Source organism: Vanellus vanellus, assembly GCF_965231255.1.
Source record: "Vanellus vanellus genome assembly, chromosome: 3".
NCBI classification, from domain to species: Eukaryota; Metazoa; Chordata; class Aves; order Charadriiformes; family Charadriidae; genus Vanellus; species Vanellus vanellus.
Genome location: NC_138907.1, coordinates 21,551,046 through 21,565,014, shown reverse-complemented (window position 1 = coordinate 21,565,014; position 13,969 = coordinate 21,551,046). Strand labels below are relative to the sequence as shown.

Sequence of the window (13,969 nt, the reverse complement as noted above, 5' to 3'; positions counted from 1 at the left end):
TTATAGTCATGCTGTAAATCACATTCTAAAAATGAAAAAAAAAATCCAGCCGTGATAAATAACTGCCATCTGGAATCTGAACTATGTAACTGTATCATGATTTGTCATCCACATAAGATAAGCTTTTGAGAATGTTTAAGTTGAAGGCGTAGACAGAAAGATATCCAAATGTGTTAACTACTTCAAGTAGTTTTACGTTGTTTTAAATAATTAAAGTGAGCCCTGTTTTTTGACAAATGAAAATGAATTTACGTCAAAAGAAGCCCCCCAAATGCTTTTTGTGATTGAACTTTGGTTGATGCAGCTCAAAAATGCAGGAAGGGTTACAGATGAACTGCGTATGGGGTTGTCTAGCTTTGAAAAGTATGTACTGCTGGAAATTAATTTCTTCTCTGACTTGAATGAAGAAAAGGAATAGAGATTTCTGAGAAAAGGCATTGGAAGCAAACAAGAGAAGAAAGCCAGCTAAGAAATGGGAAAGCAGTGAAAAAAGCAGAATGCCTTTAGAAATAACTACTCTGAATCAACATCACATAAATTTCTGCTTCTGCCAGCTGCCCACTCACTTTCTCTTTTAATAGAAAAAATCTTGGGTCTGAAACAAGTAGTATGTGGAGCCGTGGATTTACCAAGAAAGTGAGTTTCCTGTCTTAGTGGGTTTTACCTCACAACGCTGATGTGGTAATGGATTTAATCTCTTTAGGGTGTATATAGCATATCAAAATGGTAGAAGCAGCCTTTTATTTTATTTTTCCAATGTAGAAGTGAAGCTTCAGTAACAGCTTTATTATTTCCTTTCTGAATGCATCAGTAATGACAGTTAGTTCTTTAAGAACTCTTTTATAGGCATTCATTTAGACTCACAATGCTTCTGTGAGGGAGGCAGTAATATAATCTACATTTTGTAGACAGAAATCTGGAGCACCGGCTAAGACAGTAAGTCATTTGTCCCGTGCCTTTCAACAAGCCCCTGGAGTACAGTCGTGGTTAGAACCTGGACAAACCTGGCACTGCATCTTGTGCTCATTGCTCATAGCCAAGCTGTCTGTCAACTGAGGTATGTCTGGGGACAGACACAGACACAAAGAAGGCTCGCAAAGATGGTTTGTTTTCTGAAGAACTGCTTAGGTGACTAAAATCAAAGAGATGTTTTACTGACATCTGTTATTTCTGTTCCTTTCTTTTTAGCTGGTGTTGCCGGAGTACTCTATCCATAGTCTTTTCTGCATAATGTTTTTGTGCGCTCAAGAGTGGCTCACTCTGGGGTTAAATGTTCCTTTGCTTTTTTATCACTTCTGGAGGTAAGCTCATCTTTTATATGCTGAATGCTTGTTAGCCTTGTTTCCCAACTCAGCACACATGCAGATTGTATGAACTATGAAGTGCAGTGAGAGGAGTATGGCTGAATATCTTTTGCCTTGAAGATTTTGCCTATAAGCAGCTGAAACTTACATTTCCAGAGAAAAAGTAAATAATTAGGATGTGTAAAGAAAGCACATAATAATATAAATGTGGCTTTCAGTTACTAACTTAAATAAATATTCCGAAGTGGGTCAGGATGCCCTCACCACAACTGAAGGAAAACTTGGAAATTAAATAGGCTGGAATCTGAAGGTGAAACTCGGTGAGGTTCTAAATACTTCACAGATAGGGGGTTGTAAGGCAGTTCATGTCTGAAAGATCTTGGACCTATTCATTCAGCCCTAGCAAGGAAACCTTTCCATTGGAGTTGTGAAATAGGGACTGGGCAGGTTGACACTATTTTGCTTTTCATCTTCTTTGGCAGCTTTGTGCTTTTTTTTGCAGTATAAAGTAAGTTACTTCTTGCTGTACGGTAGAGAACTTGCAAGAGACTTCTCTCTTAGACACTCCTGGAGTAGGGATTGCAGTAGATGAAGAGCTGTTGTCTTCACCCTGCCCACATGAAAAAGTGGGGAGTGTTTCCGCTCTGGATCTCTGCTGTGTGTTTATATTCACCAGAGGGCTTTCAGAGTTGATCACATAAGACCTGCTGTTGAGAGACTTTAATGTTTTCTGGACAGGCAGGGCAGTTGCTGCATCTTCCTCTGCATTCTAGTGGAGGATCAGCCTTCTGTTGCCTCTGAAGATAACCAAGAGATATCAGTTTTTGTGGTTGTCAGTCTGGAGTCTTTGCTAGTTTTGCATATCCACAATGTTTGCAAAAGCACAGATGATTTTTGTCTGTCGGGGTTTCTTTGTGTTACAAAGATACATATGGCAGCAGACAGCTCTGGTTGTGAAGTAGCTTGAACAATAATTCTGTAAAGAAGGCAACACCATTATCTCAACTGGGAACTAAAAAGTAGTAGCTTCTTTATGCTATTTTCTGCCAAAGCTTGGTAGTAATGTATAGTGATATGATATTCAGAATTATTCAGCTGTTAGAGTGCCAGTATAGTTCTCAAAGCTAAATGGAGAGAAGCTACAAGTGCTTTTCTCCCTATTGGTTGGGTGCAATAAAAATGTTTTATGGTGCTGTTTTACTAAGGGTTAACAACCAAAGTGTGACAGTAATACTGGTTTTAAAAGTTTGTTGGTTTTTTTTTTAAATCAAAAAATTTTATGTCCACGATGGAAATGGTCAGACTCTAAATAATGATAGCAACCTTTGGACAGAACTTTTGATTGGCTTTATTTCCATGGTTCTATACATGCTTTGCTATAATTACTCCATAATTTCTGCTCATTTAACCACAAACACGTTTGGGTTCATTGTGTAAAGTTCTGCACAAAACCACGGGGAAGATACTGTGTAATATCTTAATTCCAATGAAGATAATGAAGCAAGGTTTCACCTGTGGTCTCTGTAAAAGAATTTGTAATGTTATTAGAGATTGTAAGTGGATGTGACTAATATTGGAAGAGTAGAAGGCAAAGTTATTATGAGAACTTTTACTTGCAAAGTTTGCTGCTGATCTCTTGTTTCAGGGTTTTATATCTATCTATCCAACTCTCTGTTTATCTATCTATCTATAAGCAATCCCAGCAATCTTCAGTGGTCACATTGTTATTTCAAAGCAACAGAAATAATAGTATTTAATCTGATTTGTCCTTATCTTAAAGCAGTTCATTAACTTTGTTGAGGACTTTTTTTTGGTTTGTTTTTGCTTTTTACTGCAAAGTAACTGAGACAGCTCTTTTACCAAAAAAAGTTTTTTTGTCAGGATTTTCTCAAACATCCAGTCATTGCTGAGAATAATTAGAAATTTCTCCTATGTAAGAAGAAAAACATTTGCCAATTAAAATTATTTGGATGATAAATTTTTAAGCAGTGCTATGTGTAGAAAACATTAGTCAGCCAGCTCTTATATTACTCCATGTTGAGTTTTTGACTTTTCAGAGATGAAGGAATTGAGCTATCAGTTGGTTGGGACTGTCACCTTTCATCGTGTCTGAAATCAGTTCTGTAGATGCAGTTAAAGCCCAGTAATCCTTCCTCCATGCTGTGATCACAAGCCGCCACATATTGACACTCACAGTATGTAAGTTATTAGTGAGTAAGCCAGAAATAACTATAGGAAGGGAGAATGTTTCAATCTAAAGAATTAATAAAACACAGAAAGTCCGTATTCATTAATTGCTTGGTTCTATACGAATGGCCTGCTTAGACGAGTGCCCTGATTTTAATGTTTGGAAATAGAGGCTTGAAAAAGAGAGGTGAATTTCTGAGCTGGTGATCAGGAGGGTGTGTATCTGCACATATTTAGTACAGAAAGTTACAGAGTCATTCCAGATGTCTTCTCCTGCTCTTTCAGGTATTTTCGTTGCCCAGCAGATAGTTCAGAGCTAGCATATGATCCACCTGCAGTCATGAATGCAGATACCTTGAGTTACTGTCAAAAGGAGGCCTGGTGTAAGCTAGCTTTCTATCTCCTTTCCTTCTTCTACTATCTGTACTGGTAAGTGGTCATTTCACTAAGGAAGTAGCAGCTTCTTTTCATTTGACATGTGAAGTTGTATTTAGGAATGACAGGAACCAACTGGCCTGTTTCCTTAGTCTTACAAAACTTGCTTCTGGTCTTGATTCAGGGAAGCATGCCTTCTTACAACAGCATGTGCTTATATCTGCTGACACTTTGGTACAGAATATTAAGCATTTATCTAAGGTCTGAGCCAGGCCCGAGGGCCAACCCAAGGGAAAAATGTTTGCTCTTCTGCATAGTCTCTCAGGGTGGGTGAAATAGCAAATGTTATGATAACGACATCACATCAAATAAAGATTATAATGTACAGGTTTAGGATCATATTCTATTCTGTGCTATACCAGCTGATTTTTTTTCTTATGATTCAAAAGAATCATAAAAATACTACAGCTGCCAGTGTAGTGATGCTCAAGGTGGTAAGTAAATGGGTAGGTAGATGGTGCGTGGGAACGTGGGGTGCACCATGCCTGTTGTCATTCCTACAACCTCCCTTTCATGACAGGGTAAGGCTGCGTGTGGTCCAAACCCCTACTTTAAGTACATGCTTGAAGATATGTACCCCAGTTGTGTGTTGTCCCCGCTGCCTCTTTCAGCTATCAGGTGTCCTTAGTGCATAGACACAAATTTCCAGTGCAAGAATACATGAGGACCATATTGGAGGTAAGGCCTTGGCAGAATCCGTATGCTTTTAGTCACCATAAAACTACTTGACAACAAAGGTTAACACACTTTAAATGGAGGTGGTGTTTTATGACACCTTTCTTTTACTTCTTCTATAATGTATTCACATACAGTGCCTTTTCAAGCCAGTCTTGCATGCAGTAATCCCTCTGGTAAGGCAGGTTTGTATGCTGGAAGTTAAATATTATTTCTCCTTTGATCACTGGTCTGTTATCTGTTCTGTTGTTCCCCATATCTTGAGGAGTCATTGCTGCAGGCTGGTATTTCTCAATATTACTTCTAAATACTTTTGACAACAAAGTTTTCTATCCGTATGTTGTCGTGGTTTAGGCCAAATCCACCACTGGGGACCCGAAGGACCCCAGATGGGACCGACAGATGCTCCCCTCTACCCCTCTACAAAGAGAGAGGCAGAGGAGGAAAAAGAGACTTAAGAGTTTAGAAGAAACTAAACTACTTTAATGAAATATTAATAATAAAATAAAAAGAAATAATGAAAAATATATACAAAACCGTATCAAGCTCCCGAGATGACAATCACGTCACCGGCTGGCACTGGGGCAGTCCCAGGCTGGACTCAGTAACGGACGGGAACTGGATTCCGGATCTGGAGTCAGGATTGGGATCACAGGCAGAGAGAGTCCTCCTCAGATGTCGGCCATTGAAGGAAGAGCCCCTGACCCTTTGGTCCCTCAGCTTTTATACTGAGCATGAGGCAGATGGGATGGAATACCCTGTTGGTCAGTTTTGGGTCACCTGTCCTGTCCGCTCCTCCCTGCAGGTGGGACCCCACTATGCTTTTCCGCTTCCGACCCTCCAACGTGGCACATAACAAAGTTGGTTGGCCTTGGCTGTTATGACAATAAGTGTAAGCAGGAGCCTCTCTGCATACCATGCCTGGGCATCAGCTATAAACAATTGGCCTTATCACTCTGAGAGAGTGAACACTGTCTGCACAATATGCAGTTAATTTCAGTTGTTAGAAGAGGCCCAGCTAAGAAGCGAAGTTACTGAACAAAATTGGTTCTGTTTTACCTCAAACCAGGACATTCCACCCCTTATTCCATACCATTTGCATCTTGCTCAGATTACTATTACTTTTATACATCAAATTTACACACACATAGTTATATATGATATGGATATATGCCGGTCACTCATCTACGGTTTATGTTTATATACAAAATTTTAAGTCCATTTAGTTCATGATTGCAGGATCTCATCTCAGGGCAGTAAAGATGGTACAAAATTCATTCTAGTTTGTGTCCATGGGTAGCATGTTCATCTTGAAGAGCTTGCTGGACGCCACTTGATGAAGTTAGCTCAGGTTTCATCACCACTGTGTTATTCTGAAAAACACTTATTGAACACTGTTAGTATTATGTAGTGATCAGTATCATACAGCTTAGGATTGTGTATTCTCACCAAGGGTTAAATTCCCTTGAGGTACACATTGAACTTCTCCATCCTTCAGCATCACCCACCAAGTACATCCAGGTCCTTGGGCAAAAACAGTCCCACGAATGGGTTTGCTTTTGCCTGAAGCAGGAAAAACCCAAACAGTTTTCCCTAACAAATTCCTTTCATGCACCACAGGGACTTTATCCCCTTCTACAGTATGTAAAAGGTCTGATTGAGCAGGACCAGCTCGATTGATGGATCCCCTGGTGTTAACTAACCAGGTAGCTTGTTGTAAATGCTTGTCCCAATTTTTAAAGGTTCCACCTCCTATAGCTTTTAGGGTGGTTTTTAACAGTCCATTGTATCGCTCAATCTTCCCAGAAGCTGGTGCATGATAGGGGATATGATATATCCACTCAATACCATGTTCTTTTGCCCAATTACTTATAAGATTGTTTTTAAAATGAGTCCCATTGTCTGACTCAATTCTTTCTGGCGTGCCATGTCGCCACAAGACTTGCCTTTCAAGGCCCAGGATGGTATTCCGGGCAGTGGCATGAGGTACGGCATAGGTTTCCAACCATCCTGTGCTTGCTTCCACCATTGTAAGCACATAGCGCTTACCCTGGCGAGTTTGAGGGAGTGTGATGTAATCAACTTGCCAAGCTTCCCCATATTTATATTTCAGCCATCGTCCCCCATACCACAAAGGTTTTAACCGTTTAGCTTGCTTGATTTCGGCGCATGTTTCACAGTCATGGATAACCTGCGCAATAGCGTCCATGGTTAAATCCACGCCTCGGTCACGTGCCCATTTATATGTTGCATCCCTTCCTTGATGACCTGAAGTGTCATGGGCCCACCGAGCTAAGAATAGTTCACCTTTATGTTCCCAGTCCAAGTCTGTCTGGAAAATTTTAGCAGCCTGATCCGCTTGCTGATTGTTTTGATGTTCCTCAGTGGCCCGACTCATGGGTACATGGGCATCTACGTGACGTACCTTTACGACTAGGTTTGCTAGCCGGTCGGCAATATCTTGCCACAGCTCAGCAGCCCAGATGGGTTTACCTCTGCGCTGCCAGTTGCTCTGCTTCCACTGCTTTAGCCACCCCCACAGAGCATTTGCCACCATCCATGAGTCAGTATAAAGATAGAGTATTGGCCACTTTTCTCGTTCAGCAACGTCCAATGCCAGCTGGATGGCTTTTACCTCTGCAAATTGACTCGATTCACCTTGTCCTTCAGCAGCTTCCGCGACTCGTCGTGTAGGACTCCATACAGCAGCTTTCCACCTTCGATGTTTTCCTACAATACGACAAGACCCATCAGTAAACAAGGCATACTGTTTCTCATTATCTGAGAGTTCATTATATGGTGGAGCTTCCTCAGCACGTGTCACCACCTCCTCTGGTGGCATCCCAAAGTCTTTGCCTTCGGGCCAATTTGTGATCACTTCTACGATTCCTGGGCGATTTGGGTTTCCTATTCGAGCTCGCTGCGTGATTAAGGCAACCCACTTACTCCAGGTAGTATCGGTGGCATGATGAGTAGAAGGGACTTTACCCTTGAACATCCAGCCCAGTACTGGTAATCGGGGCGCCAGGAGGAGCTGTGCCTCAGTACCAATTACTTCTGAAGCAGCTCTAACTCCTTCGTATGCTGCCAAGATTTCTTTCTCAGTTGGAGTATAGTTGGCCTCGGAGCCTTTATATCCCCGACTCCAGAATCCCAGGGGTCGACCTCGAGTCTCCCCTGGTGCTTTCTGCCAAAGGCTCCAGGTAGGGCCATTGTCCCCGGCTGCGGTGTAGAGCACATTTTTAATGTTCCGTCCAGTTCGGACTGGTCCAAGGGCTACTGCATGCACAATCTCTTGTTTAATTTGCTCAAAGGCTTGTCGTTGCTCAGGGCCCCACATAAACTCATTTTTCTTTCGAGTCACTTCATAGAGAGGTTTCACAATCTGGCTATAACCTGGAATATGCATTCTCCAGAAACCCACAACACCTAAAAAGGCTTGTGTTTCTTTTTTGTTAGTAGGTGGGGACATAGATGTTATTCGGTTAATTATATCCATTGGGATCTGGCGACGGCCATCTTGCCACTTGATTCCCAAAAACTGGATTTCTCGTGTAGGTCCCTTGACCTTACCTCTTTTAATGGCAAAACCTGCTTTCAGAAGAATCTTAATTATTTTCCTACCTTTGTGGAAAACTTCTTCTGCTGATTTACCCCACACAATGATGTCATCGATGTATTGTAGGTGTTCTGGAGCTCCACCCTTCTCCAGTGCAGTCTGGATCAGTCCATGGCAAACAGTAGGGCTGTGTTTCCACCCCTGGGGCAGTCGATTCCAGGTGTACTGGACACCCCTCCAGGTGAAAGCAAACTGTGGCCTGCACTCTGCTGCTAAAGGAATAGAGAAAAAGGCATTAGCAATGTCAATTGTAGCATACCATTGGGCTGCCTTTGACTCCAGTTCATACTGAAGTTGTAGCATATCTGGCACAGCAGCACTCAGTGGTGGTGTAACTTCATTCAGGCCACGATAGTCTACTGTTAATCTCCAGTCCCCATCAGACTTTCGCACTGGCCATATAGGGCTGTTAAAGGGTGAGCGAGTTTTGCTGATCACTCCTTGGCTCTCTAGCCGGCGAATCAGGTTATGGATGGGAATCAGGGAGTCTCGGTTGGTGCGATACTGTCGTCGATGCACCGTGGCAGTAGCAATTGGCACCTGCTGATCTTCAACCCTCAGCAGTCCCACAACAGAAGGGTCATCTGAAAGACCGGGTAAGGTAGACAGCTGTGTAACATCCTCAGTCTCTACAGCTGCTATACCAAAAGCCCACCGATACCCTTTTGGGTCTTTAAAATACCCTCTCTTGAGATAGTCTATGCCAAGGATGCACGGAGCATCTGGACCAGTAACAATGGGGTGTTTCTCCCATTTATTCCCAGTTAGGCTCACTTCAGCCTCTAATACAGTCAGTTCTTGAGATCCGCCTGTCACTCCAGAAATGGTGACAGTTTCTGCCCCTTTATGATTCGATGGCAATAGGGTACACTGTGCACCAGTGTCCACTAGGGCTTTATACTTTTGTGGCTCTAATGTGCCAGGCCATCGAATCCACACAGTCCAATAAACTCGGTTGTCCCTCTCCTCCTCCTGGCTGGAGGCAGGGCACCTCTAATGTTGACCGTAGTACCTACGATTATCATATTGGTTCCTACCTGGTCCGTAGGATCGCCTACCGTAGGTTGGAGCAGCCTTCTTCCTGTAAGAATCCTTTCTTCTACCTGCTTCATTTTGCAGCTCTAGCACCCGTGCCTGTAGGGCTGAGGTAGGTTCTCCATCCCACTTCTTCATGTCTTCACCATATTCACAGAGGCAAAACCACAGGATATCTCGCATCGGGTTTGATTTGTCTTGAGTCGGAAGGTGTTTTTTCTCTTGAGTAGGAGGGCGTTTCCTCTTAGCAGCTGCAACATGAGTCTGTACAGGGAAAGAATGGAGTTTTTCCTCCACCTTGGTTAGTTTATCAAACAGTTTATCGGTTTGCTCAACTAATTTCTGGGTCATTTGCTCTATTTTCTCAGTCAGTTTCTCAGTCATTTTCTCGGTGGTCACAGTCAGCTTCTCAGTCATTTTCTCAGTCATTTTCTCGGTGGTCACAGTCAGCTTTTCTATGGCTGCCACAGAAAAGGGACGAGAGAGACTGTCTTCATACTGTCGTACCTTATTAACCACTTCATTTACAGTTGGGGTGTCAGTATCAGATCCTCCCCAGACCATTGTTGACAATGTGTGGGAATATGTTGATGGTGCACTTTGTACAAACTTTTTTAGCATAGATCGTTTGCATGGCATTTCATCAGGGTCTACAATCACTTGCCCGTCACTATAAATCACCTCTCGCACAGCCATTTCTCTCAGGTACTTAATACCTTTTTCCATGTTGGTCCATTTACTTGGACGGCATTCGATATCGTCCTTAAAGGGATACCTGCGCTTTATGGCTGACACCAGTCGCCTCCAGAGACTGAGAGTGCTTGTCTTTCTCCCAATCTCTTTATCAATACCTCCATCCTTGGCCAGGTTTCCCAATTGCCTAGCTTCTCTGCCATCTAAATCTAGGGTATCTGCCCCATTATCCCAGCATCGGAGCAACCAGGAGACAAGTGTTTCACCTTCATGACGACTAAAGTCCTTCCTGATATTTCTCAGATCTTTCATAGAGAAGGATTTAACAACTACCTCTACATCTGAGTCCTCCTGTGGTGAGGCTGCCCTAGAAGGGGCCTCTCCAGCATCTGCTCTAGAAGGACTCTCGCCTCTGTCTGTTTTCAAAGGTCTCTTTCCCTTATCTGGTCTTGAAGGACCCTCCCCTGGATCTTCTTCAGAACCCTCCCCCAAGCTATCTGACTTGAGGTGGTCTTTGTCGTAAGGAGTAGGGGAAGGAGTTGACCTCTTCTTCTTCCTCCTGGTTACCGGGGCAGCTTGTACCGATTTTGATGGAGTTTGAGTAGGTTTGGTACTGGTTGTAGTGGCTGCAGTAGCTTGTGCCGGGACAGGCGGCGGAGGGGCCGGTGTTGTTGCGGTGGGGGGGGCGGCTGCCGGTGGTGCCGGTGCCGTTGCAGGCGGCGGCGGCGGAGGCGCCTGTGCCGTGGTGGTTGGGGGGGCGGCTGCCGGTGGTGCCGGTGCAGGCGGTGGTGGTGCCGGTGCCGTTGCAGGCGGCGGCGGCGGTGGTGCCGGTGCCGTTGCAGGCGGCGGCGGCGGTGGTGCCGGTGCCGTTGCAGGCGGCGGCGGCGGAGGAGGCGCCTGTGCCGTTGCGGTGGGGGGGGCGGCTGCCGGTTTTGCCGTCGCTCTGGGGGGGGCGGCTGCGACCGGGCCGGGCGGGGCCGCGGTTTGTGCCGCTGCAGATCGCCGAGCGGCTGCGCGGGTCTGAGTGGCGGCAGCGCACGGTACCCTACAGCTACCCCTGCACCGATGGGTCACATGAAACCACCCCTGCACCACATTCAGAAGCACCGACAACAAAATCACGATCTTAACAAGGTACCAGTCCTTATCCTCAGAGCCCAGAAGGTTTCCATGCCCCAGCTCTGAGGGTGTCACATTAGCATAAGTATCAAAGGGCGAAGTAAACATTCCCCAGGTAGAACCGACAGTATAATTAATAACAGAATCCATCACCTGATGCCCGAGATATACAGGTAGAGCCGTTACCCAACTCATCGTGTTATACATCTGAATTGCGAACCACACCAAAACAGCAACTTTAAACCTTCGCATAAAAAGACAAAGAATAAATGAAGTTTGCAACACATTTGACAGGTTAGACCAAGCTGACTGCATTAAGGTCCAACAAAGCTGTTTAAAGGCATGATACATGATTTCCTCTAAGAACGACATAATGCAAGCTGTCTGTTCTAATCTCTGAGCAAGTTGGAATTCAAACTATTTGGACAATTTATCACAGCTCTGGTGGAGCACTGTTCGTGCCCCACGTTGGGCGCCAATTAATCTGTCGTGGTTTAGGCCAAATCCACCACTGGGGACCCGAAGGACCCCAGATGGGACCGACAGATGCTCCCCTCTACCCCTCTACAAAGAGAGAGGCAGAGGAGGAAAAAGAGACTTAAGAGTTTAGAAGAAACTAAACTACTTTAATGAAATATTAATAATAAAATAAAAAGAAATAATGAAAAATATATACAAAACCGTATCAAGCTCCCGAGATGACAATCACGTCACCGGCTGGCACTGGGGCAGTCCCAGGCTGGACTCAGTAACGGACGGGAACTGGATTCCGGATCTGGAGTCAGGATTGGGATCACAGGCAGAGAGAGTCCTCCTCAGATGTCGGCCATTGAAGGAAGAGCCCCTGACCCTTTGGTCCCTCAGCTTTTATACTGAGCATGAGGCAGATGGGATGGAATACCCTGTTGGTCAGTTTTGGGTCACCTGTCCTGTCCGCTCCTCCCTGCAGGTGGGACCCCACTATGCTTTTCCGCTTCCGACCCTCCAACGTGGCACATAACAAAGTTGGTTGGCCTTGGCTGTTATGACAATAAGTGTAAGCAGGAGCCTCTCTGCATACCATGCCTGGGCATCAGCTATAAACAATTGGCCTTATCACTCTGAGAGAGTGAACACTGTCTGCACAATATGCAGTTAATTTCAGTTGTTAGAAGAGGCCCAGCTAAGAAGCGAAGTTACTGAACAAAATTGGTTCTGTTTTACCTCAAACCAGGACATATGTGCACGTATATGTGCCTGTGTCTGCATACATGAGAGGGAGGCAGAAAGCAGAAGGGTCCAGACTCACAGAAGCTGCTAGGTGCCTAACTCACAGAGATGGATGGGGCAGGAGAATCTGAGCAGGAGTTTACCAGTAGCTTTGTGGGTTTGGGCTGAGTGCCTTTGCCCACCAGTCCTCTTCACAGGGGGTGAAGCATGGCAGGTATGCTAGACAAGCTCTGTTTGTAGTGCAAGGAGACATCGCAAGGCATGGCTGGGGAGAGAAGCATTTTTAAGCCCACGTTTTTGTGTTGGCTAAAAGACCCTGTCAAAGTCAGCTATATAGCGTGGTCTGGCATTTCTGCGGGGACTCTACTGTTGTGCAGCTTCCTCTGAGCCCCACTTCTTTCATTCTAAAATGTGGTCATAACCCAAAATCCACTGCCTGGTGCTAAATAAAATAGTATTAGTTACATTCACTTTTGCTGTGTCTTCCTGGGTATTGTCAGACTTAGAATTGCTGTGAAATGGAGTCGTAGCAATATACTGTGATTTCTTTGCTTTCCAAAGTTGCATTTAATATGTACAGATTCACTCCAGCTGGTCTCTGCATTTTTTGTTTCTTCTATTGCATGGAGTTTTTTCCCAAGGAAACAAAATAATGCAGTTTCAAGGGAAAACTTGCCTGCCCTGCTGAGAGTTGCTAGTTGAAGTTTTAAAGATCAAACACGCTAAAGCCAAATGGTTTTGTTTCTTCACTGTTGAAATTCAGACATCAGACTGCACTTCAATAAGCTCAAACACAGCTTGTGGTGCAGTAGGATGTCGATAATGAATTTGTTATTTCTTGAGTGCTTTTTGATACCCATCTTGAATACACCATAATTAAGATGTTTTAGAGACATGGAAAGAATGCAAAGGAAAGCACAGGCCATTACAGTCAGACCTGAGGAAGAGACAGCAAAGGGTTATAAAAATCAAAGTGCTCTGTATACATCAAAAGAATACTTTCATATTGTGTCTTTCTTTTACATTCAGCATGATCTACACTTTGGTGAGCTCTTAACCGAAAGATCATCATTAAAGACTGAAAACAACAAAGGCTGGAGGTGCAAGGATGGGTGAGCCAAGTGATACATGATCAAAAAAAAAAAAGCAGAGATGAAAACTTTGAACCCAAGAAGTAAATAGAGTATGTGAAAGAAAGACCCAGCAAGAATCAGCAGAATAAGATGGGAGAATGGCTGAGTTAACTCTGTTTATCTCCTGTTTCTCTGTGTGGCACAGTAAATGACTTTCAAAACCCAAACAAAGCAAAAAAAAAAAAAATGCAACAAGGTGGGCCAAGTTACAGAACTATTCACCTCTTCAGGGATAATACTGCTCGGTTATGTGGATTCATTATAAACTGTAGCCCCTACTGTCTTCCAGGGAGCAAAGTTTCTTTTCTTAATGACAGTTTTGGACTGAGGAAGCAGAGGGCAAGATCATCTTGCATGGAAAGAACAGCTATACAACACCTTCTGAAAATGAGCACTGACTGGAGTTCGGATAAAACATGTGGCTGTTTTGCAGGGATATTCACGTGACACTAATCAAACAGGGATGTTGGATCTTGTAGAATTGCTTCGGTGTTTTTTTTTTCCGCACCCATAACAACAATAACAAAATAATTTGCAGTTGCTGTTTTCTAATGATATGC

The 13,969-nt window shown here is 44.0% G+C and overlaps 1 protein-coding gene across 2 annotated transcripts in view; it reads left to right on the top strand.

Moving 5' to 3' along the window:
- The window catches only part of CNIH3 (cornichon family AMPA receptor auxiliary protein 3), a gene marked incomplete at both ends in the record, with an annotated part of 56,450 nt that extends 43,117 nt beyond the window's left edge, over positions 1-13,333 (top strand). For both annotated transcript variants that reach the window (XM_082480473.1, XM_082480472.1), the window contains 3 exons: positions 1,189-1,301; positions 3,777-3,920; positions 13,306-13,333. In XM_082480473.1, the coding sequence (XP_082336599.1) occupies positions 1,189-1,301; positions 3,777-3,920; positions 13,306-13,333 (285 nt within the window). The remainder of the gene's footprint in view (positions 1-1,188; positions 1,302-3,776; positions 3,921-13,305) is intronic.
- Between the last annotated feature and the right edge of the window lie 636 nt (positions 13,334-13,969).